General features: G+C 46.7%; 1 protein-coding gene across 1 annotated transcript in view; it reads left to right on the top strand.

Annotated features, from left to right (window-relative positions):
• The first annotated feature begins 697 nt into the window (after positions 1-697).
• The window catches only part of CACNA1D (calcium voltage-gated channel subunit alpha1 D), a 344,029-nt gene continuing 319,876 nt past the window's right edge, over positions 698-24,850 (top strand). The window contains exons 1-3 of the mRNA XM_065933482.1: positions 698-777; positions 2,738-3,047; positions 6,791-6,896. Coding sequence (XP_065789554.1) covers positions 711-777; positions 2,738-3,047; positions 6,791-6,896 — 483 coding nt within the window. The 5' untranslated portion in view covers positions 698-710. The remainder of the gene's footprint in view (positions 778-2,737; positions 3,048-6,790; positions 6,897-24,850) is intronic.

The following is a 24,850-nucleotide window of genomic DNA, read 5'->3' as shown; positions in this document are numbered from 1 at the left end:
TCCCACGCGGCGGCCACCCGCACCGCGTGGGCCGTGCGGGGCGAGCCGCGGGCCGGCCTCCGATCGCCGGGGCGCAGCGCAGCCCGTGGGAGGCCCGGGGCGGGCGGGGGGAGGGAGGGGGACGCGGCGGCGGGCGCGCAGCGTCGCCAGGGCGAAGCCGGCGTGCGGCGCGGCGCGGCGGGCGCGGAGTGAGCGAGCGAGCGCCTCCGTCCCCGGATGTGAGCTCCGGCTGCCCGCGGTCCCGAGCCAGCGGCGGCGCGGGCGGCGGCGGCGGCGGCGGGCACCGGGAACCGGGCACCGCGGCGGGCGAGCGGGCGGGCATGGGGGGCGCGCCGAACGGCCCCGGCGGCCGGGCCGACATCCCCGCGGCGTCCCTCCGCTAGAGGGGGGGACCAAGCCAATTCTCCTTTGCAGCAAAAAAATTACATGTATATATTATCAGGATAATATATACATCTGATCTTATTTTTTAGAAAAAGTTTATTTTGCTCCGATTTTGAAAAAGAGGGAGCGTGGGTGGCCAGCGGTTTTTTATAAATTATTCTTATTTTCTGTTATCTGTCCCCGTCCCTCCCCACCCCCTGCTGAAGCTTGACTAAGGGCAGGGACCGCGGCTCTTACCTATCGGTCACCCCCTTACCCGTTCCTCCCCCGCCCCAACGCCTAGCACAGTGCCCTGCACACAGTAGGCGCTCAATAAATGTTCGTGGATGATGATGATGATGATGATGAAAAAAATGCAGCATCAACGGCAGCAGCAAGCGGACCACGCGAACGGTGAGCAGCCAGAGCCTGGGCACCCGCTGCCAAATCTCATCCTTGTCATGGTCCTCCTCTTCCCACCCCCTCTTCCTTCTCACCCCCCCTCCGTCTCTGATGCGCTGGTGGGTTGAGGGGGTTGGAGAGGATGCTTCTAGCTCGGTGTCATCTACATAGAAAGGGGAGATGCGTGACAACCACTCCATTCTCCCCTTCAGGCCTTGAATGTCAGAGTTAATTCTGCATTTGTGGGGTGGGGGTGGCCGTGGGGTCCGTGGAGTACGGTGCCGCCGCCGGAGGGGCGGCGAGCCTAGGTGATTCTGGTTCAGTGTCCTGGGGCTCAACTTTCCTCCAACGCTCGGGAGCGATGGGAAGAGGGTGGCTGTGAGCCTTCAGCCCGAGCCCCCTTTCTAGCCTCTTTGCCTCCTTTCCCGCCCCCTGGTAGATTAGGAAGAAGGTCTCTGGTGGCATCTGGAAAATTACGGGGTTGCCAGGTTTCACCCTTCTCGTCGGTGGGTGAAGCACTTCGCTACCCTTGAGAGGGAGCCTGGGTCTCGGAATCGCTGGCCAGAGGGTCGGATGGAAAGTGTCTTCCCGCTCCCAGCGCGGCTGTGCACACGTCGGTAACCTAGCAATGCCCGGGGAGTCACAGCCGCTGTGGGGCTCCTCTCCCTAGCCCGGCCTGGGCACCACGTGCAGTTACCACGCTGCCGGCCGGCAGGGCTGGGTCGAAGGGAGGGGGTGCAGCTCCTGACCAGCCCTCTTCACTCCTCCTTAGAGGTCGCTGGAGTCCCCACAGCCCTCTGAGGGCTCACAGCTTTCCCAATGAGTGCTCCCCAAGGTAAGACTTGGGACGACTCCTCCCTTGGTTCAGACCTCTGCTGCCCACTCCTCTGGACCCCTCTCAGGCTGCTAACCAGGCAGACCTGTGCTCGGCTCTGACTCTCCTTTGTGCAAGAATTGGTTTCACAAATGCCCATCCCTCTCCCTTGGACTTCTGTCTCAGTAAGGAGGTTGTGACCCAAGGCAGGCAGGTACCTGGGAGAGCTGCCTGGGTCCTGACCTGACCCCAGGCTGGTGAGGGCTTTGCACGTGAAGTCTCCTTGGGGTTCCATCCTGTGTGCACTTGGGTCCCAGTCTATGCTGAGATGGTTCCTGTTTAGGCCTTGAGGGCCCCTGACATAACTCAGCCTGTCTCTCCTAGGTGTAAGGATGCAGGCTGCCTGCCTTGTCTGTTTCTCTGGTTGCTGGTTTGGCTGCTGCGGCTGCAATTTAAAATGCAAAAAAGCCCTAAAGATGTTTGCTGTTTTCGGAAGCCTGTGGAGGAAATGAGTCCCAAGCATCATGAATTTTCATTTGCAGGAAGTGTCAGTGCATAATCTAGGTATTTGTTATGGGGCTCTTGGTATTGCCCTGGTGCCAGTGGAGGAGTTTTTTATTTTTTTTCCCCATGCTGAAAAAAATGCATTTGTGGCTGTGGAAAGATGTTGGAGTAACACCCTGAAAATGATTAAGACTATTGAATTATTGCCACTGCCTTTTTTTTTTTTTTTTTTTTTTGGTGATGGTAGTTATTTTAGAGTAAAGCTGTGGTATGTATCTGTTAACTCACTAGAGATACACAGGATTTGAAAGTCAGAAAAGATTTGGAATATAAGTGGAAATGACCTCAGTTTGTCTGAAGTAATGCACTAAAAGACTTCTTGTGAAGATATGGATGTAGAGAGGTACTAACTTGGGCGAAATACAGCGGTCGTCGTGTGTTACTGACACTTTGCGCAGAGCTCAGGGACTTTTCTTGCTGCTCTGGCTGACCAAACCCTGCTTCTGAAAAATAGGATATGAGGTTTCCAGTGCAAACATGGGGATGATTTCCCTGCTCTTCTTGATGGGAAACCACTTCAGCTTACTTCTGACACTGGATTCTCATTGTGTCATTTTTTTAAAAAAATTTTTCTTTTTTTCTCCTTCTTCCCAGAGGCAAACTATGCAAGAGGCACCAGGCTCCCTCTTTCTGGTGAAGGACCAACTTCTCAGCCGAATAGCTCCAAGCAAACCGTCCTGTCTTGGCAAGCTGCAATCGACGCTGCTAGACAGGCCAAGGCTGCCCAAACTATGAGCACCTCCGCACCCCCACCTGTCGGATCTCTCTCCCAAAGAAAACGTCAGCAATACGCCAAGAGCAAAAAACAGGGTAACTCGTCCAACAGCCGACCTGCCCGTGCCCTTTTCTGTTTGTCTCTCAATAACCCCATCCGAAGAGCCTGCATTAGTATAGTGGAATGGAAGTATCCTTTTCTGGGGGAAATCTTTCTCATTTTCTCTTTTACCATCTGTTCTTTAAAAGGATTTGTTGTCTGAAATGGCACTTAACAAAGTGATAGCACTTTGGAATGTGAACAACAGAAGCTGTGTGTATAGGGTTTCACAGTATATAATTTTCTATCTCCTCTGGGTACAGATGGGTATCTCTTTGGGTAAATTTAGGCTATTGCATGTCTGTGTGTATGTGGGTGTGTGTGTGTAGTGGTGGCAGGGGAGGGAATGACAACCTGAAACTTCAAAGGGGTAGATAATTAAATTAACCTTTGGTCATCTGACACTAGATGGTTAGTTTAAATGTACCTTTGTTTTTTGGCAGTGGTATGCATTGAACCCATTACAAATAAGGTATGCTCATTAAAAACAAAAAAGAAAAAACTCTACTAGGAATAAAGACATTTTTCATCTTTAGTGGAATCTTCTCATTCTGATGTTTGAAATTTGCTTTGGATACTCCAAGTAATGCTAAGGTTGCTTGTAGGTCTGCCATTTGGTGAGTCTGATTGTTCAGGTAGCTACAAATATGAACATTTGCTTCACAGGGAGGGAGCAATTTGGTCATCAGTGCTATGGTTTCCTGGAATTTCCTTTTGACAAGTTCCAAAACAGCATTTGAAATGTGAGCATGAGGGAGCCTGTGGAGGGAGAGGTTTGTGTGTGCGTCTTCCAAACCCCTCGAGTTAGCGCCCAGCCCTCTCCGTGGAGGAATTTGCAGTTGTTGCCTTTATAAAAAAAAAAAATTCTGTGTCCTTGAACTGGAGCTACATTTCTGGGTTTCTCCTTTGTATTTTTAAACCTGAGCTCCCGATGCCCCAGGCAGGTTATTAGGGCTCAGATCTTGGAAAACTGGGGTGCATTGCCTGCTCACCTCCTCCCTTAACCTGGAGGCCAGGCTCCAGTCCCTGCCACCCATCAGAAAAGGTTGACTGAGGTCTTCTTTCTGAGCAAATAGCTTTCTAATTAGTCAGATGATTCACTGGTTTGGTAAAACACAGCATTTCCTTTTCCCAGAATTATATTCGGGGTTGACCCGGGCCCTTGAGCAGTCCCTAGGCTTGGGAAGGAGTATGGATGTAGGGCTTTCCCACCGAGCCTGGGTCGAGAGGCCATGCTCCAAACACTGGTTACTGGCTGGCTGGCGAGTGGAGCTGGAACCCCCTTATCATTTGAGTGCCTCCCAAGGCAGCCCTTTGTCTGCCCTCTGTCTCAGCTGGCTATTTCCTATGCTCGCAGAGAGTTAAAATGAGGTGACTGTCTAGAAAGGTTGTGGAGAGAGTAGCCCAGGGTGGGCTTTGAGGGGTTTTCATGTGCGTTTCCTTTCCAGAACAGATGTCTCTTCTCCAGCGGGTGTCGCGGTGTCTCTCACATGGCTGGGGCTGTGTGGATGTGGTTTTCTCTTTAGGTTCTTTTTGAGTCTGAGGACTGAACACTGGAGTTGGCCCAGGAGGGAGCGGGATCCACAGGGAGGGGGTCCCTCGGAGGGGGTTGGTCTCTCAGCGGCATGGCAGGAGCACTTAGTCAGATCGTCCTTAATCACAAAGGTCCCCTCCTCCTCAGGTTGGCTTGACGTGACTCTGAGTAAGCAGAGACCTCTCGGTGGGGTCATTAATTTCATGCGGAGTGAGGTGGGAGGCCTGGTGCTGTTTCTCTTTGTGCACCGTAATTTGTATATAGTAATTTATGTGAACGGAGCGAACTCCTGGATGGTGGTGCTAACTCCCTTTCCTGCATTGCCAGACACGTGTGTGCAGGAATTAGGGGCTGTGGCTGCCAGTGCAGGGAGAAGCCGCCCTGCAGATGGGAAGCGTTTGCAGAATAGATCCTGAAACGCTATGTGATGTGTTGTTTTCAGTTGAGAGTTTCCTTTAAGTTCTGGGAGCAGTGCACAGACAGCCTTCTAAAGTCAGCTGTGTGCCAGGCTCTGTCAGCACTGGGTGAATGAGGTTTTTGAACCTGCTGTTTGTTTATACATGCAGGCAAGGCAGTGTGTCCTGCACTTGGGGGAACAAGGAAGGGATATTTAGGATCAGCCCCATCTATTTCTCTGACGCTCTGTTCTGCTTGGCTTGTCAGAATCTTGTGGCAGAAGGATAGGATCCAGTATTACCCGCAATCTGAAACTTTTTTCACCGTGATGAAAAAAGTAGTCTTCTGTTTGGTTTTCCTAAATAACATCAGTACTTCTCTGATTTGCTGGTTTATCATTTAGGTATCGGGAAACTTAAAAGGCAGAATGGTGATGTGGGAGATGGCAGAGGCAGTGAGTGTGTTTTCATATAGAATGGCTTTGGGGCAATTGACTTTTTAAGTTTTAGAAGGAATTGCCAAAAGGAAAGATGAAAAGGAGTTTCTGAAGCCTTTTAAAGTACACTGCCTTAAAGTTGGATCCCTACATAAGAGATTTTGTAATACTAGGTGAGTTAAAAGAATAACTATGAGGGAAGGAAAAGTGTCTTGAAAAATAAACCCATCAAATTAGTAAGGGAATAATATCATTCACATCCATGTTTCAGTGAGTGTTAAAGTTCTTCAAAAGGCTGAGGTTTCATGAAACGCAATGGAGCAGAGACATGAGGGGTCTTTATTTCCTTCAGCATCTTTGGATTGTCCAGAAGGAAGTCAAGGTGAATGCAGAAGATCTGTGCACATTCTCCAAACTTTAGGACTTGGAGGTGTTTAGTGAAACTGTGGCTTTGCCTTTAGTGGATGAGTGTTTGGGAGAAACAGTGTTGTACAGTCAAGCCTGGAGTCAGAGATTAGATTGGTGCTTGTGGAACCTTGCATTTGGAAAGGCTGAAAACCAAGAGAGGAAAAGCAGTCATTTTTGGCAGATGTCAAATTTTGTATTGCCAGCTTTGACAGTGTCTCTTAATAACACCAGAATGTTTAAGCAAGTATCTGTTGAGGCTGCTCGCAGAGTGATTCTTCCAGACAGACCCCTGAGATTTAGAAATGTTAAATCGAACTCTGAAAGTGTCTGCTACTGATTTCTTATGGCCTTGTATTTGATTTGTTTATGAATTGAACACAATGACAACACATTATAAACGGAGCTCCAGTCCAGCTCAAATCTGAAACAGTGGTAACTGCTGATTAGTAAGGAAAGCAGAGGAGGGAGGTGAAGCCTGGCTCACTTGTTACAGGATTGGAATAGCTACGAGACAGTCGCAGGTGGTTTGGAAAAGGTCCTTGGTGACTTGTCCTGTCCTAGTCCAGACAGGAGATCCAGGCAGACCTGGCCAAGAAGAGCCACCAAGAAAATGGCTCTAACACGTGGTGGCAGGGATTTGTGAAAGAGATTTATCTCATGATGATTCTTCTTTGTGTCTACAACAGCCAGGAATTTAGCTTTCTAAGGCCCTGTTGCTGTGAAAATGACACGAAGCAGAAACCTGGTTCACACAGTGCCCTAGTTGGATGAACTTTTAGGTTTTCATATAGAATGTCCAACAGAAGGATGAGTGTAACATAATCCTTGCCACAGAAGAAATGGACTCAGAGAGAGGTCATTTGATAGGAAGATCTGCTGTGAGTTGACCACTGGTGATCACTGCTGCTGGAAACCTTGTCGTCACAGCAGTCATTTGAATGAGGATTTGTGTGTAAGATTGTCAGTTAAAAAGTGGTTCCAGATGGTGTGATTGAGAGTGTGATGAGAGAGATGGTGTATGTTGGCATGACGCATATATACCTTAACAAAAACTTTCAGACCATTTGACATATTTATATTATTGGCTATTTTTGCCAATTGTGTGGCCTTAGCTATTTACATCCCATTCCCTGAAGATGATTCTAATTCAACAAATCATAACTTGGTAAGTGTCCTTAGAATTGCTGCTTGTCTTGTTGTGTGCTTGTCAATGACCTCAGTACTGAAGTTGGCAGCTGGCTTTCTGGGTGGTTGAAATTTACAATGATGCATGTGATGTTTCAGAGTTTTGTAGCAGTGGTGTTTTTTTTTTTCTTTTGACCTGTATTCTCAAATTTATACTGAATGAATGAAGTGTTTAAAGTCATGAATTTTGTATAAATAGATGTGAAACTTTTCATGGAAGAGGTTTGTAGCAGATTTAAAAATAACTTTTCTCTCCATGTAGCCTTTTTTTTGGTTCTACCATTCTCTTCCTGGTGATGTTAGCTTTTTTTTTCTTTCTTAATCTAGTGTTATTTGGGAGTTTGGGGTACTTCAGTCAGTTTTTCTGGTAAGTAGAGAGTTATATAGATTTTGTACATCAGCTATTGTTGCAGAAGTAGAACACGACAAAACTAATCATCATAGAGCATAATTCTGAGAATAATATAATAGAGTGTCTAAGTTCCTCCTGTTAGTCCTATGACATGCTTCAGGATAAAATGATTCTATAGTGAAATAAATTGGGATACTTCCGTATACTTTATTGCTCTTTTAAAGATTTATCGTGCACATTAACTCAGTAAAAGCTCCAGGAAAGTCTGTAGTTAAAAAACCAGTTTCATTTTGTTTAACTCAGCTTAGTCCCTGAAAGTAATTGGTCATGGATTCTTTAAACATTTTTTTGGCAGCGTGCATCATAGTGTTTCACGAAACTTCCTTTGGGAAAGGTTGATATAGTTAATAAAAAAAAAAAGCACTGAAGAGCACTGGAATGGGACTAGGAATTGTCCCACTGGGCTGTCAACTGTCTGTATTTTGGGGCGTTTCCCAGATCCTTTCTGCATTGCTGTTGACCCATCTGTCAATTCAGGGGACCAGACGAGAAGATCGCCAGGGTTGTTTTTACCTCTGACATCCTGTAATCTTGCCCTGATGATTCAGAATTCAAGATTTTTCTGGTGCTGTGGCATCCTCTTTGCAAGGATCAGTTCTTCATGACCGGAGCCCATGCAGAAATGAGGTGAATGAAGGCCTGGTCCTGGATAACAGCAATTTTCTCTCCTGCTTTGCTTTTCCCTCTTTCAGCTGGTTTCACTTGCTTTTGGTTTTTTATGTTGAAGCTGTATTTTAATACGTCTGAATGTTCTTAGCTGCATGTGCTGAAGGTAGAACTAGGGTGGGGAGAGCTCTCTCAGGGTCTGGAGATGGTGACATTATGCTCTTTTGACTTTAGACTTCATGGTTTATGTAGGGGATTTCATGTTGCATCTCTAATGTGCAGCATATTTTATATGTAGTGTGATTTCTCTTCATCTTTGGGCTTTTGTAGTCTGATGTGTAGAGAATTTTAAAAAATTATGGATACTGCTCCTTCAAGTACAACTGGAAATGGGAGTTGGATATACAGATAAAGACTGACTGTTAGTATATATTTATACTATGTTAGAGATGATTTATGTGACTTTGGGTATTTTAAATAGCTTCTGATTTGGTTGTAGACATGTGCCTTTAGACAGTCATTTCAAAGGAGAAGCAGAAGTAGTGAAAAGCCCCCATCAGTGGGGCTAGATCATCAGTCTAGGCCACAGATGGTGTCAGCCTTGTTACCAAATTTAACAACGTGGATGGTGACCCAGTTTGTTGCTTTTTGTAGCTCAAGAGAACATGATTAAACAAACTTAGAAAATAAATACCTTTCAGAAAGGCAGATTAATTCAGATCAATGGAATAATTAATGTAGCTGCATGTATAAGTCAATTAATATTCTGATTTTTTTTTCCCCCAGGGAAATTCAGGGCACTAATATAAGAAGTGTCAGACCATTTGGATTTCTCAGCTAATAACTGGGGGAATAAATATAGGAAATAAATAAACTATAGGAAATGAATAAATCTTTCTTCCTAACCCCTGCTGTCACTCCCTAGTGGATCTTTTCTTGGCAGTTCTTAAACAGTGGTCTTTGTGGGTGGGAGAGGGCAGGGTGTTAGTTTGGCAAGCCTTTTTTTAAAAACCAACATATATTTCTTTGACCTCTTAATATTCTAAAGCTTAGAGCATTCTAGTTTGTGTCTCCGTTTACTTGGCTGGTCACATGGCCGGATGAGTTTAATCTCTGCCTAACTCTTTAAATGTCTCTTTTCCCACTGTGGGAAGGGAAAACTCTGTGGATTTCCCCCTGACTCTCAGCAAGGTCCCATGCCATGTCAGTCCTCCTGCCAGGGAGCAAGTTTTTTTTTTTTTTTTTAATAATACATTTGACCCCATTTGTACCAAAGTGATTGCTCTATTTTTGGATTGGTTTAGAGGCAGCTGAACGAAGCTTATTTTTCATCTGTAGTAAGTACCTTTCAATGAATGTGAATGGCAAATCAAAGGGCAGAGACCCATACGGGTTGCAAAGCTGTACGCCGTCAGGGAGCTGGTGGTTTCCTTTGCCTGCAAGCTCTGTTGGAAATGTGGATGCTGAGCACTTACCGTACTTAGAGTACAGTACTGTACCCATAGAGTACAGTTCAGGGCCAGTTTTGTGGGACATGTTTCTGCCTGTTGCAGGTAGTTTGTCGTGAGATTATTACTTTCATTGCCTAAGAAATGCGGCCGTCACCCTTGGTCCACCCTTGGGTTTGGCCTGGGTTGCATGTCACTGAGCCAGCTTTGGGCATTTGGGATTACCTTGGGGGCAGCAAGTTTTCCCAGGGGTAGTGTTTTTAAAAAATATATATATAAACAGTCTCAAGTTTCTGCGCAGCTTTCCTTTGTGGACTTGCAGGGACCCACGGAGGCTGCAGCCATGGAAACGGTACAACTCAGTTCCCACAGCCATCTCCCTCCTAGATCAGACAGTAGCAGGGGTTCTGCTTATTGAAAGCATATATCATTCATTTAATTTTCTTCTTAGCACGGGGCAGGGGGGCGGAGAGCGCTTCTTTATGGAGTGTCAGAGTGGGGACGATCACAGTTCCTGTACTTCCCTGTGGTGGAAAATGCTTTATTTGGCTTTCCGAACTTCAGTTTCTCATTAACAACTGACTGAAGCCTCAGGCTGGGCATCCTGTACCTGGAACTCCCACCCCACCCCCAGGTTCTGTAGCACTAAACAGCCTCAAATTAGAACCTTCCAGAGAGGGGCCCCAGCTTCCTCAATGTCTGCAGCCATGGGGGGGTGCCCGTGACCCCCACCACACTGTCCCTTTACCAGATGCACAAAAATGCTTCAGAAACTCAGAAAGATGGTTTTAAGTCTTTGACTCCCTTTGAGCCCCTTTTCATCTTGTCTTTGTGTGTGTGTGTGTTTAATATGGGTTTAATTTATTTATTCATTTGACTGTATCAGGTCTTGCTTGTGGCATGTGGAATCTAGTTCCCTGACCAGGGATCCAAGCTGGGCCCCCTGCGTAGAGTCTTAGCCACTGGACCAGCACAGAAGTCCCACCTTTATGTTTTTAGGTTGCGGACACTGGGCCTCAGTAAAGACCCCCGTGTCTTCCCCTTCCTCTCCATTTACTTTGCGGTTGGGTGGCTTTTGCTGGAGGACTGAACATGGGGCTTCAGGGGCCACCTGCTGTCCGAAGGAAGTCCAAGTCCTCCTTGGTCTGCCTGACCTTTTCTGGTTGACTCTCTGTGCCTCTCCTTCATGCCCTGACCCCCACCCCAAGCCCATTCTATTCATCCACCAGCCTTTCCTAAACACCCCTCCCTACTCTGGTCCACCTCCTGGCCTTTTCTCCATCTGAAATACCTCTTCCTCCCTCCCACCTCTTCATCATCATCACTGTCCTAAGACTCTCGAAAGGTTGTCTCTTCTGTGAAGCCTTTTCTGAATCTTATTAGAAGTAACACTTTTATCTGAACTGCTCTCCTGGCACTTTGCATATGAAGCACTCTATATTTTAGTTATTAATGTGCACATCTTATCTTTATCTTATCAAGCCTTTTCAGAATACAATTCACAGTGAATCCTTTTGGAACCCCAAAAGCACAGAGCCCAGTGGGGTATACATGATGCTCATAAACGCGGGTTGTTGAGGACCACTGAATGACCACTCTCAGGAGAAGCTCCTCACCCTTCAGTCTCTCCTCTGAACTCGGGATTTCCGCAGGTGGCAGCTCTCCATGGACACCTCCGAAATCCTCACTTGGGGGTGGGTGGCAAGTTCCCAGTGTTTACTCCTGAAGAGCTGAGAGTCTTCTGACCCTGCTTCTTATGTCCCTGTGGCTGAAGGTGCCGTTGGAGCTGGCTCTCCCTACTGAGCATTCCTGTAGGTTTTGTGCTCCGGCTCCAGGACTAGTAGTAGCAGAGTGCTGGGAGCCTCCCTGTGAAGCAGTGCCGCCTGGGGATTCTTGTCAGTGAGACCAGATGCTTTACGAGGGCCAGGGACGCTGGGGGACAGCCCGCTTTGATTGCATTCTGTCCTCCATGGCTGAGATCCCCACACTGGGTTTAAAAAGCAAGTTCATTGGCTCTGCATGCCCCAGGGTTTAGCATCTCACATACTGAATGGTGTGAATTGAATTGAAATACCTGAAACACAGTGTCATAACTTGGCTGCATGGGCTTTGCCTAGAAGGTGGCTTTTAGTTCTGTACCTCATCTCTGTCTTTCTGTTTGAACTGTGTGTATTTCTGCATGCCTTTAGATTCTGTTGTTTTTTTCTTTTTAAGGATTGCTCCTGTGTTGCCCTCACTTCAGCCTTCTCTGGTCCTTGTCCCCACCTTCTACCCCACCAGCCTGTGTAAATAGTACTTGCTTTCCTTTTTGCAGACATTCACCCCTTTTCACCTTATTCTGTAACTACTGTGGGATGTCGCTTGGTATGTGGAGTGCAGTTCTGTATGTGGTCTCTGGGCTCTGACAGCCTGGCTCTTTGGATGATGAGCTAACTGACTTTGGACGAATGTAGAACATGCTGAGGCTGGAGTCTGGTTGATCTCTATGGTGTTGTGAGCTTCACTCTGCTTAGGGGCACAGTGGGCACGTGAGGAAATGCATGTGAAATGAGTAGGTCCATAGATGAAACACTGTGCAGAGCTCCATGGCATGTCCTTTATAGATTAGTAGTTAATTTTCAACAATTGGCTAATGATTAATATTTTCCTGAGAGGCTGATTTTCATTGTCCAGTATTAATGACAATCCCAGGAATACCTGTCAGAGTTTGCCTTAAGTTTCAGCGTTGTATATTTCTTGGCAAATGTAGCTCTTTATATTTGAAGCAGGAGAGAAGTAAGACACGTGCTTAATACTTTTTGAATCCCTGCATCATAAGCTGGCTTCGGTGCTCAGCATTGTGTGTGAACCATGTGTGAATGGTTGTACTTGTGGAATGTATGTGTGTTTGTGAGACATTTCGTGTGAAGGTTGGTGGAGGGAGGGCAGCAAAATGACCAGACTGGATGGACTTGTGTAGTAACATTTAATCCAGATTTGGTTTCCTGATCTTAATGGAGAGTCCATTTATGTCTTGTACAAGTTATAGCATCTCTTTTGTCATCTTACCTCACGTTGACAAAAAACAAGTTACCTAGACTGACCTTTTATTGAACACATTTTGAGTATCGGCAGTTTTTCAGAAATCAAATCCAAGTCTTAAAGGGTTCAGATTTACTTCTATTAAAGTTCCCTAAGAAGAATTCCCAAAGGATCCTTTAAGGATTGTTAAAAAGCTAATCTCATTGTTTTATAGACACACCTCAAACACGGGAACTTTCCTGCTTAGACCCTTTAAAAATGAGCCTATCTTAGAGACTTCCCTGGTGGTCGAGTGGTTAAGACTTCCCCTTAATGCAGGAGCCGCAGGTTTGATCCCTGGTCAAGAAACTGAAGATCCCCCATGCCTTGTGGCCAAAAAAGACCAAAACATAAAATGGAAGGAATATTATAACAAATTCACTAAAGACTTAAAAAATGGTCCACACCAAAAGACTCTTAAAAAAACAAGACGTATTTTAAAAAATGATCCTATTTTGGAGTGAGGATATGTTGGTGTATTGGCCAGAACTTGTTGGATTACCAGTTGCAGAAACACAAATTGGCTTAGTTGGGGAAAAAAGAAGTATGTGTGTGTTTGTAATTTATTAACTGAGCTAACTGAAAAGTCCAAAGGGTAGAAACTGTTGTCAGACACAGCTGGAAAGGGGGCTTAAAAGAGGGTCTCGGGATCCCACCCTGCATCCCAGCACCCCGTCCCCAGGCACAGTCTGACTGGCCTCCAGCAGCTCCCCCTCACACACCACCTGAAACGTGCGTCCCATCAGCCCACTTCAGGGAGGGTCTTTGGGGTCCCTCCCTGGGAGATGCATTCTTTCTTTGACCTCAGCTCAAGTTCAATATTAAAAATGATTGTGTGAGAAACAGAAGACCCATGTAGCAGATTCGTGGGTAGCTTCTTTTTCTAACCTAACTGTCTGCAAAACGTGAGAAAGACTTATTATAGAAGTACTTGCCCAGCAGTAGAGACACTTAATCTTGTTAACTCCTAGTGGTGGTGGTGGTGGTACGGGGGTGGGGAGGGGTAGTCTAGAACAGACCCTCACCTTCACCTCCCTGTGGAAAGTCTCCAAAGAGATTGCAGAGGCTCTGGGATGCTGGTGCCTGAGCGGAATGTTACTGCTTGCTTGGACTCTGAGCCACAGGAGGCACTGTTGGTGGGTGTCCTTGCCCCATGGGGTGGCGGTGGGGGTTGGCAGGTCATTCTGGAATAGACTTGAGCTTCTTGTCGTGCTCCTAGTCCTGGGGCCCTCTGCCATCAGCCCTGTAGGATATGTCCCCAAGACCTGTTCTGCCCATGTGTCTGAAATAGGAAAGTGCCAGAAGGTGTCTTCCCTTTTTAATTCAGGTGAGATTGGGATTCTCGCAGCTGGGGTTCTTGTGGGCAGTGATGTGCCTGACTGGGCAGGCAGACTGGCCCTGGGAGGCAGGGAGGAGGGCTCAGTGAGAAAAGCTAAGGATGGGGTTGGAAGAGGAAGTGTCTGAGTGGAGGACCCGTCCTCCATGTGTGCCTGAGGGCTGGGGCAGAGTGCGGTGGGTGGATGGACAGTTAACTGTTTCTGACACACACCTTGTAGCATGAAGACTTCTTTTGGAGATTTTTAACTAAGCAGGGTTCCAGACACTGTCCAGGCTGAGGAAAATGACTGTTTTCTCCAGAACCACAAAGCAGTTACTTCTGCTAATTTCTTTTCTTCCTCCCTACTGGTTGATGGGTGCATTTAGAAATCACCTGTTGAAATTTTTGAATGAGTGAACGTGAGGGTCAGGCTGGAGGGAATTGGGGGGCCGACCTGAGGGAGGGAAGGCCGGCTGCACCCTTTTCAGGAGAGATGTGGCTGACAGGTGGACCCCGCCTGGGAAGGAAGGAGAGGGTATCTTTGGTCAGCTTGGCCTGGGGATGCAGAGCAGGCTGGCTGTGAGGTTCATGATTTCCCGGCCGTGGTCATCTTCTGAGGGGCCCTCCCTGCCTCCCTTCCTTGCATCCATGGGGAGGTCTAGCACGGCGTACTCACAGATACTTTTGTAGTGTGTAAGGGCTCTTGTTTATAGTACAGGAAGTCGAGGCACCATTATTCAGCAAATATTTATCGAGACCTGCTCTGCAAAGCGTATCAGACTCAGGGGTCCAGATTGTAGCTGGTGCTGTGATGGGCTTCCTCTGCCAGGTTGCCCTTTCAAGAGGAAAACCCACCATGTGGGGTCAGAGAAAGGCTTTCTTTGTTTTTAATATTTTGTGTTCTTACAGTAAATCATCATTCGAATTTATAGAAATAATTTTTATAAATAATACATGAATATGTTCTTCTAAACTGTTAAAACAATACAGATAAAATGACAGTTTTCTTTTGCCTATCCAGCTTCTTCTAATCACAACAATCAGTTTCATAATGTTTTTCTTTTTAAAACTATGTCTGTATGTGTATATCATCTGTGCATTTTGAAATAGGTATCTATGCAATTTGGGTATTTAAAAGTTTTATGCAAGTGGAAGGAGACTGCATGCACTGTAAAGTTTATATTTTTGCTCCCTTAATGTGTCTTACAGATCCTTCCATATCTATGTGTAGAAATCTGACAACTCCTTAGCTGCCATGAAATATTCCCTGTATGTGCCATAGTTTATTTAGTTGTTCTCTTTCTGGTGAGCAGTTAGTTTAGTTCCTAAAGTTTTGCCGTTTGAAACAATGCTGCCTTGAACATCCTTGTATGTGCTCTTTGTGTGTACAAGTAAACATTTCTCTGGGATAAGTACTTAGAAGTAAACTCTCTGGGTGGGAGGACAGTGCGTTTTAATTCCATACTTCCTGCTGCATTGGCTTCCACTAAGCCCCTATCGATTTACACTCCCACCCCCGCAGCTCCTTGAAATCAGTCGTCTTTTGATGAGTGACCTCATTTGTTCCTTATCATCAGGCCATGGGAAAGGAAATCTTAGGGGCTTGGAGAGAGTACAGCCTCTTTCTTGGATGTCTGGTAGACACCCAGAGCATCTGGTTAGAGCCGCAAGTCCTGGAACCCTGAGCACCAGACTCGTCATCTCTTTTGAACCACTGACTGAGATGAAAGGCATCAAGGCTGCTTATTCTTTCCCTTGCTTTGGGTGCCATGCACTTGGGGACCGGGATTCTTTCAAGGGAAACGTTCATTTCAGGTAGCTGACAGATAAGTAAGTCCCGAGTGCAAAAACCGAGCCTTTAGTTTTGCAGTGTTTGCTTGCTGCAGTTGCGTTCTAAGGCAAATACTTCCTTCACATTCCTTTTAGTTGTGGAAGAAAAATATCTCACCTAGTATGTTTCTGCTGTCTCGTGTTCCTTGATTATTAATTATTCTATTTTCATACACAGTAGAACCTTGCTATTATTATGGTATTTATTACAGGATTTGTCCCCCTTTCTACTTCCAAACGCTCTGATGTGGCTTAGAAAATGGAAGCTGGTGAAAGATGGGGCAGCCAGGAATACAAACCAAAAGCAGATCTGCTCAAGTTGCACAAGGCCAGCGGTTTGCAGACACCCGAGTACAGAACTGGCCGTTAGGCTTTGCAGCAGTGGTGGCAAAAGGGAGCACTTCTGACTTGCAGGGTTTTTTTTATCCTCTCAACAATGGGAAGCGGCTTCATTCATTGTGAGAGGCACTTTCTAGGAAGCAGATGCAAACAGGAATCTACAGCATGGGTCCTTGTACAAGGTACTGTTGGGGTGCGGAAAGCTGCGTCTTTGCTGTGCCCTGCACAGCAAGAAATAAATGCCCTGCAAGCAGATGGTCTCTGGATTCAGAGCTCCTAAAGGGTTAGGGCACAGCATTAAACTGGCCTACTGGAGGCACTTCTGTATTCTATAGCAGTTTTGCTTTTTGGTGATATAAATTACTACAGAACTAAAAACTGGAAAGATTAAAGAAAGAGTAGTTTAAAATAGCTATCATTTAATCGTATATAAAGTCCTTTTTGGAGCATTTGTTATGTGTAAAATATAGTCCATTAAACATACTCACTTACTGCCTTAACTTAGTTTAAGCCTGAGTACAAAAGGATAATATGAATTAATGCAAAGAACCACTCCCAAACCCTCGTTTTGGCAGAGCTGTGGTTTTATTGTTTTACTCTAATGTGTACTAAAGAAGTGACCACTATTTAAAAGGGAAGACATCCTTGAATGTTCTTCAGTAAATAGATAACCATGGGGTATAATGAAACACTGTTTAAATGACTCCTTTTAAATTGTACAAAAGCAGCTTGAATGAGTAAATGGTTAAAATGATGCCCTTTCATACCAGTAATTAGTCCCTTAGTCCTTTTTCTTTTTTAAGATAATGCAAAAGTGTGCTTCTTTTGGGGCATTCACAAATTCTGAATTATTGAAATATAAATTAATAGTGAATCTATCTAAAGCTGTCTTCAGAATTTTTATCTGGTGGGACTGAAATTAAACATCAAATGTTCTAAATTAGAATGTGGGGAAGTGGTGATACCCAGCAAGAATATGGTAGAAGAGAGGTGTTTAAGAAATCTTTTTTTCTGGAAAGCCCTGTGGAGTTGGGACTAGTTTGGTTGGGGCTGAGAAAGCTTTGGTGCTATTTTAGGTCGGTCAGCTGAATAAGCTAACTGATAATCTTAAAGACAGGGGATGGGGGTGGGGAACAGTAGCTTAGATGCTGGTTCTGATTTTCTCTGGTGGTACTGACTGAATCACAGACCCTGTGAGGCTGGATTGGGTAGGACCCCAGAGGCCTTCAGATGGATGTGTTCCTCCTCCAGACCCAGCAGTTGACTTGCTCAGGGTTGCAGTGAGAGAGGAACCAAGTGGGGTCTCAGGCCAGGGTGCCTGTCCCTGTGTCTGTTTCCTTCCCACCCTCTCCGTTACAGCCATGAATCCAGGTTGAAATCAGGCATTTCCCATCTGACTGGCAGGTCTGAGGATGCCAGGGGCGCTTGTGACATCTGGAAAATCAGATGACAAAAGAATGTCTCTTCAGAGCAAGCTGGGCATTCAGCCGACTTTGAGCTATCTCAATTTTTTTATCTCTTCGATTTTTTTTTTTGTCTTCCGTAAGATAGTTTTGATCATCCCTCCCTTGCCTGTTTTACTTCGTAAGTTATTCTCTTACTTTCTTCATGCCTATTAACGTGCAGGAATCATTTGGCCATAGATGGCTTCATTATTTTAGGCAAAGAGGGCAGTGGCCAGTGGGTATGGGAGGGTAGGTAGGGGTCAGGGGGCCAGTTGCGAAGTGCTGGGGGGGGGGTCTGTCCTCAGTCATCTGGTTCTGGGTGGGTGGCCTGCCTTGTCTTCTTGGCCATAACTGAAGGCTCAGAGGTAGTTGCCTTTGTTATGAGCTCGTGGCTGGTGTCTACTGAGTCAGGTGGGCTTTGTGTGTGTAATCTCCTTAGTTCTCCTTTAATCCTCACCTTAAAGTCATGAGGAAGAGACTACTGAGAACCTTACTTCACAGGTGAGAGTGGTGAAGCTGCTCACACGAGGCCCCGAGGCCTCCTAATTGGCAGGGCCTGGGTCCGCATCCGGGCTTTCTGCCTCCGAAGCCCGCTCCAGCAGCCGGCGGTGCAGGCAAGCTGGGCCTCATAGGCCGCTGGCGTCTAAACGCCTCGCAGTGCAGCAGAGGCCGATGGGGCAGCGTGACTCCGGGACCTCCAGGTGGGTCTCTACGCGGGCTTCATGGCCCTGGTTTTGGTTCGGGCCTGGGTTTGGGGACTGGCCCAGAAACTCCTTCCAGAGGAAGCATTCCCGCCGCCCAGAGGCCTTGATAGGTCGGGTGGGGCTGTGGCTGGAGAGAGTCAGGGTGGCCCTCTGACCATCTCCTGAGGCGCCTTGTGAACCCAATTAAAGTGGGACTTGGAGGAGTTTTAAGTTGGGGCATTGCGATGATTTTATTGCATTTTCACTCCGTGAAAAGCATTACTCATGAAGGGAAAGTGTGGGGGTTCTTGTGCGTGGGTGGGTGGTAGGAGTGAGCAGTCAGGGCTGTGGTCGCACTGCTGCTCCTCCTTGTCCGGTCTCTTCCTTTTCTGTAAAACAGGAGATGAGGCGGCTGGCAGGGTGAGCGGAGCCCTGACTCCTGGGAGACATGGAGTCATGGGCTCACTGTTGCCAGTGCGGCTGCATCCTTGAGCCTCCCACAGTCCTGGGAGGTAGGGGTTGCCCTGTCCAACGCTTTCCAGGTGAGGAACCTGGGTTCGGGAAGATGGACCGCTGGCTCCTGCCCGTGAGGGAGCAAGAGAATGGGCATCGGGTGAGGGGGGGACCTCTCCAGCCACGTCAGGTTTCCTGGACGGTTCGCTGGGTCAGGGATTTGCTTTCCAAAGCCATTTTACAGAAGGTGTTTTCAGCAGACAGACCCATTCCTTCTGTCCCCTGAAGAGCCTGAGGCGTAGCAGACAGACAGGGTGCTAGAGGGACCTGGTGTCGTATCAACAGGAAGTTGCCCGCCTGTTACAGGAGGCCGTGGACCTGGACTGCACCCCATCTTTGCTTAGACAGTGGTCAGGCTGTTGCTTTGCCCTCGGGACACTGAGGAAAGAAAGGGGCTGAGTTAAGTGATCAGGATCTGGCTCCCACTGATGGGAGGCCTGAAGCCCCACTCCACAGAGTTATCGGTGAGGCAAGACAGAACAATCCAGAGCTCAGCCTCTCGCGAGACTTGGCTGCGTCCTTGCCCGAATGCTTCCGCGGGGACTTGTGAGTGCTCGTGACCAGCGGTGTCTTGTTCCTGCTCGGCCCAGGTGGGAGACCCTGGCTCTGTCTCGATTTAAATGTTACTCAGAAGAGGAAAGAAAACAAGTGCTAAGGTGCGGGACAGGGGCCCTGGGATTTTTGTTTCTCTTTTCCTCGTTGTGGCCCAGTTGGTGGAGGTTGGTGGGCAGCGTGCCCCTTCCCTTCTCTTTGCGTTATGGGGGTTGGGGTCGGGGGAGGCCTCGTCGCTGCTCCTGGATGCCAGCTGGGCAACCGTTGAGGCTGGAGGTCCTGACCGCGGGTCTTGACTCCTTTCCGTCCCGGTGGTTTGTGAGCTGGAGTCAGGTGCTTTTCCCTAGGAGCTTTGCAGAGTCGCCCCTGGTGGGCGCAGCCTGTTCCCTGAGCCATGTACTTGTGTTAGGTTTGGTCTTACGCTGTTTTCTTGTTTCCAACAAGAGTGTGAACTTGTTGTGGGCAGGGACCCAGCCTGCCCTTGTTTGCCTCCTGCTCGGCTCCTGGCACGGGATGTTTGTAAATAGTGGACCAATTAGTGAAGCATCGCTGTGTCTGTGTCAGCTGCTCTGAGGTTGCCTTATCGCTCTGACTGCTTTTTTAATGTGGCCCGATGGTCTCTCTCTGCAAGTTGGGAACAGAACTTTGGGGAGAGGGACAGAGCAATGGAGGGGACCCACAGTAGGACAGAGAGGCAGAGATGGAGATAGGGGAGAGGGAGAGAGACAGGAGGGATGGGAGAGAGGGAGATACTCCCTTTGGGAGAGAATGTGATTGTTTAATGAAAACAGCAGAACCTATAAAACCAAAACACAGTGCTCTCTTCAAAGCAGTTGTTCTGAGGCTGCGCTCTTGTCCCAGTGATGCAGGAACGCTTGTGTTCAGAATCACTTTCAAAGCCAATTTCTACTTTTCATTTTGCTTTTGTTTCTGGCAAAAAGTGGGGGTGAACCAGGTTGATCACTGACCTTATTCACTAGCCTTTTCCTAAAGAGATTCTGGGTATTTCTGAGAAAATCAAATCTGTCTTCAAAGAGCACCACATTCTCTTGTCTGTGAACCTCTCAAGAGGAGGGTGTCCTGGGCTCTGGAGAAGGTCGCCCTGGGAGCTGCTCCGAGGGGTGGCGGTATTCCCAGCACCACACCGCCCGCTTCCCAAGCCTCCTCCTTTGAAGGGAACAACACTTGTTTATGTGATTCTGGTGTGTTGATTAAACAGAACAGCCTTCCTACTTTGCAGTCACACTTCCCTAAGTCTACAGTCCCATCTGGTGCCAAGAATCCGTCCCCCTAGACTTTCTTCTTTAGCCACTGGCCCCAGGAACACCGTCAGATGAAGTATTTCACTCCCAGCTGTAGCCTGGCTTTTAAAGGCTTCCCTTGTCCCTGGCACGACAGACTTTCATGTTACCCCAGAATCAGGGGACTCAGATGTGGGCTTCTCAGAAGTGGGGATACCTGCCTCACCCCCACTAGGACTCAGGGGTCTTGTGAACATACGTAACTGTGTCATTCACAGCTGTCATGCCGGTAATTTTCACAAGCAGAATTCCTTTAGTTCCCAGGAGGACTCCTTGGGCCTGACTTAGAAGATGTGAGTTTCTGCAGTTTTTCTTTCCTTGCCTTTTAAAAAAATGCACTTTTGATCCTGGTTAGGTTAGACTTTTTCATCTTAGTGACAGCAGAAACTGCTCCACCCTTGCTGTGTGTGAAGTGTGTGAGACGACGCAGGCTGCTTTAAAAATAGCCTCTTGTTTATAAGTGTGGCGTCTTCAACTTAAGTCGTGTTCTGTGCAGGTTCAGAAGGTCGCCACTGGCACTTGTTGGGACCTGGGGGAAATAAATAACAATTAATTGGTCTCCACTAAGTGGATGGGATGAAGGCACGCACATTTTTTTTAAAACAGCCTTATTGAGATATAATTTGCATGCTGTACAATTCACCGTTTTAAATTATACAATTCAGTGGTTTTATTATATTCAGAGTCATGCAACCATCATCAAGATCAATCTTAGAACATTTTCGTCACCTGAAAAGAAACCCCATACATATTAGCCATCACTCCTGTTTCCCTCCAGCTCTCCCTCCCTTCCCCAGCCCTAGGGAACCACTAATCTGCTTTCTGTCTCTCTGGAATTTCCTATTTTGGACATTTTATATAAATTAAATTATATAATATGTGCTCTATCAAGTCTGGCTTCTTTCATTAGCATACTGTTTTCAAGATTCATTTGTGTTGTAGCCTGTATCTGTACTTAATTTCTTTTGTGGCTGAATGGTATTCCATTGTATAGATATGTCACATTTTCTGTGTCCTCCCCTCGATTGGTAGACATTTGGATTGTTGCCATTTTGTGAATTGTGATATGAATACTGCTTTGAACATTTGTGTACAAGTTTTTGTATGAACTTACATTCTCAATTCTCTTGAGTATATATACCTAGGAGTAGAATTTCCTGGGACATATGGTCACATGGTAGCTTTAACATTTTGAGGACCTGTCCAACTGTTGCCCAAAGCAGCTGCACCATTTACATTCCCACTAGCATTGTATCAAGGTTCCAGTTTCTGCACATCTTTCCTGACACCTGTTAATGTATATCTGCTGGGTTCTCGCATCTTTAGGATGTGAAGTAGTATCTCATTATAGATTTGTAATTCTCATGACTAGTGATATTGAACTTCTTTCCTTGTGCTTATTAGTCATGTGTATGTATTCTTTAAAGACATGCTTATTCAGATATTTTGCCCACTTAAAAAATTGAGTTTTTAAAAATTATTGAGTTGTAAGAATTTTTTACATATTCTAGATACCAGTTCCTTATCAGATTCATGCTTTGCAAACATTTTCTCTCCTTCTGTGGGTTGTCTCTCCATTTGCTGATGGTGTCCTTCAAGCACAGAAGTTTTACATTTTGACCGAGAGACATGTACATTCTTAGAATCTTACAGCTGGATGGGGCCTTTGTGGTGGCCTGTTCTGAATCTCTTGTCCTAGTGGTGACATGCCTTGTGGTCCATAGAGGAGATGCCTTCCTCAAGATCATGGGCTAATAAAGTCAGGAGCTTAACCTCTGCGAAGCCTCAGTTTCATCCCCACTGTTTCTGAAGGTGGTAAGTTTAGGCGTGTAGGGAAAGAGTTGGTAGTACTGAACTGTTCTCATCTTCCTGGAAGCGCACAGACTCCAAAGTCAGCTCTCGTTATAGATGGACTGACCCCACCCCAAAGTTCATTTGTTTTTAAGTATAGAAGGGTCCTGTCATGTTTGGTCCTTTCTTTGGGAGGGTGCAGTCTATGAGAGACTAGCATCAGTGCTGTCAGGAGTTGTCACTAGTCACCTGTAGCTGTGAGACCTTAAGTTAAAGTTAACTCACAGTTAAAATTGATTTTCTTAGTCACACACTCCTCATGTGCATTGTTCAGTATCAGATAGGGCTACCATGTGGGGCAGAGCACATAGGAAACATTACCATCTTGGAGGCATCTGCGCCTTGTGCACTGGCTTCCATCCTCACCTCTGACCTAGGCTGGTTCTCTACACCCACAGGCTTGGTCTGTCTGCTGTGTGTACCTCCTCCATCTGCCACTCAGCCTTCCTATGTATGTAACTGCCTCTGGGCTTCTTGTCAAGGCTCCTCCTCAGATTAGATAGTCTGTAGGTCCTCCTGGGAGAGACACTGCTTTTCTGTGGCTTCTGGACTTGGTTGCTAATAAAGAGACCAGTGTCTTTCCTCACTTTAGCTGGTGGATGTGTCTTGCAGAAATTGGAGGAAGATGGAAGATGCTTGGAGAAGAGAGCATTCTTTCTTGGAAAGGCTAACTCCTGAAAGTGAATGAATGAATGTGTTGGTCTGCTTGGTGGACAAGAGGAAGAAGTTGAACATTTTGGAGTTTAGTTCTTTTGGCTGCACTGGGAGGTAGCCTTTGGAGTGGCACTTCCCTGGTGGCTCAGATGGTTAAGAATCTACCTGCACTGCAGGAGACCTGAGTTCGATCCCTGGGTTGGAAGATCTTTTGGAGAAGGGAATGGCTACCCACTCCAGTATCTTTGTTTGGAGAATTCCATGGACAGAGGAGCCTGGCGGGCTATAGTCCATGGGGTTGCAAAGAATTGGACATGACTAAGCGACTAACGCTTTCACTTTTCCCTTTAGAACAGGGGTCCTCAACCTTTGAGATCTAATGCCTGATGATCTGAGATGGAGCTGATGTAATAATAATAGAAATAAAGTGCCCAATAAATGTAATTCACTTAAATCATCCCCTCACACTGTCCCTGGATAAACTGTCTTCCACAAAAGTGATTTCTGGTGTCAAAAAGGTTGGGGACCGCTGCTTTAAAGGCACTCGATTCCAAGGATTTGCAAGATTCCAAAGGGACTCGAGGAGGGAGACGGGAGGAGTCAGAACTGTGGGGTTCCAAGCCAGCGCCGTGGCAGATGCTGGCCTCGTCCCGTGTCGGCTCTGGAACCAGGTTGGTTCACTTGTGTTTGACTCCTTGTGACCCTGTGAGCTGTAGCCCGCCAGGCTCCTCTGCCCATAGGATTCTCCAGGCAAGAATACAGGAGTGGGTTGTCGTGCCCTTCTCTAGTGGTTCTTCCCGACCCAGGGATTGAACTTGCTGCTCCTGCATTGCAGGCAGATTCTTTACCGCTGAGCCACCAGAGAAGCCCAGCACCCTGGTGGGGGTCACCTTTATTTTGGTACCTATAATCCCGAGGGCTGTTCAGAACGCTGACTCCAAGGTCACCAGGGCTGCACAAAGTCCCTCACAGGAAGTGCTTTATGTGAAAGGGTTGAAGACATCGTGGTTGTACCAAGTTGGACCATTTAGAGCAGAGAGGAGCCTAGAGGATATCAGAGAAGAGAAGGGATTGACCCAGGTCATAGCAAGTTAGTGGTGGCAAAACCAATGAGAATCTGGGTCCTGTGGCAACTGGCTTTATGCACATTCCACATGCCAGTTTGTTTTTTTTTTTTCCCATTTACATAAAGGACAAACACAGTGACTTTATGGAGATGTTGCCCAGGGTGAGACATGAATTAATTTAACCCATGTGAGGCACTAGGTCTTGCCTTTAAGTCCTCTGCTGCTTGCGTCATTTGAAAGTATATTAAGAAAGCTCTCAATTAAGGCAGGATCACCCAGGGTTCTCATTCCTTCTCTGCAGCCTATCTCCAGGATCTATTTTCTGCAGGGAGGTCTGTCCTTGACTTTAAAGAAAGCGTTGGGAAACAGAGACTTGTTGTTTTTGAGGTCAGCCTTGTTCACTGGACTTTGAGAGCCTTGAGGGCAAGGCCAGCGTCGTCTGTCACCACTTGGGGACTGGCACAGTGTGTTCAGATGGGGAATATCTGTGAACTTTGCCTTTTTCAGAAAAACTACCCTTTGAATGGGTTTCTGAGGTATGAGGTCCCTTCTCCAGGTGGTCCCGAAACTTTGTCACTTTTCATTTGGGAATAGTGACCAGGAGAAATGGAATCTTTTTTTTTTTTTTTTTTCTGTCTGCAGGAAGAGTTGTGCATTTCGACTTTGAACTTTATGAGAGCTGGAGAATTTTCATGTTTGGATCAAGAAAGTAAGGGCTACTTTTTGCTAAATTGGGCAGTAGGTGTATGAAACCTGACAGAACATGCTGGGTAGAATTCCCAGAGCAGTGAGGGTTAAGCAGGGCATTGTGGAAGGCATTCCAGCCCATAAACAAAGGATATCTCACTTCATAGT

This window comes from Muntiacus reevesi, chromosome 4, assembly GCF_963930625.1.
Source record: "Muntiacus reevesi chromosome 4, mMunRee1.1, whole genome shotgun sequence".
In the NCBI taxonomy this organism is placed as follows: domain Eukaryota; kingdom Metazoa; phylum Chordata; class Mammalia; order Artiodactyla; family Cervidae; genus Muntiacus; species Muntiacus reevesi.
This window is presented reverse-complemented; position numbering and strand designations above follow the sequence as displayed.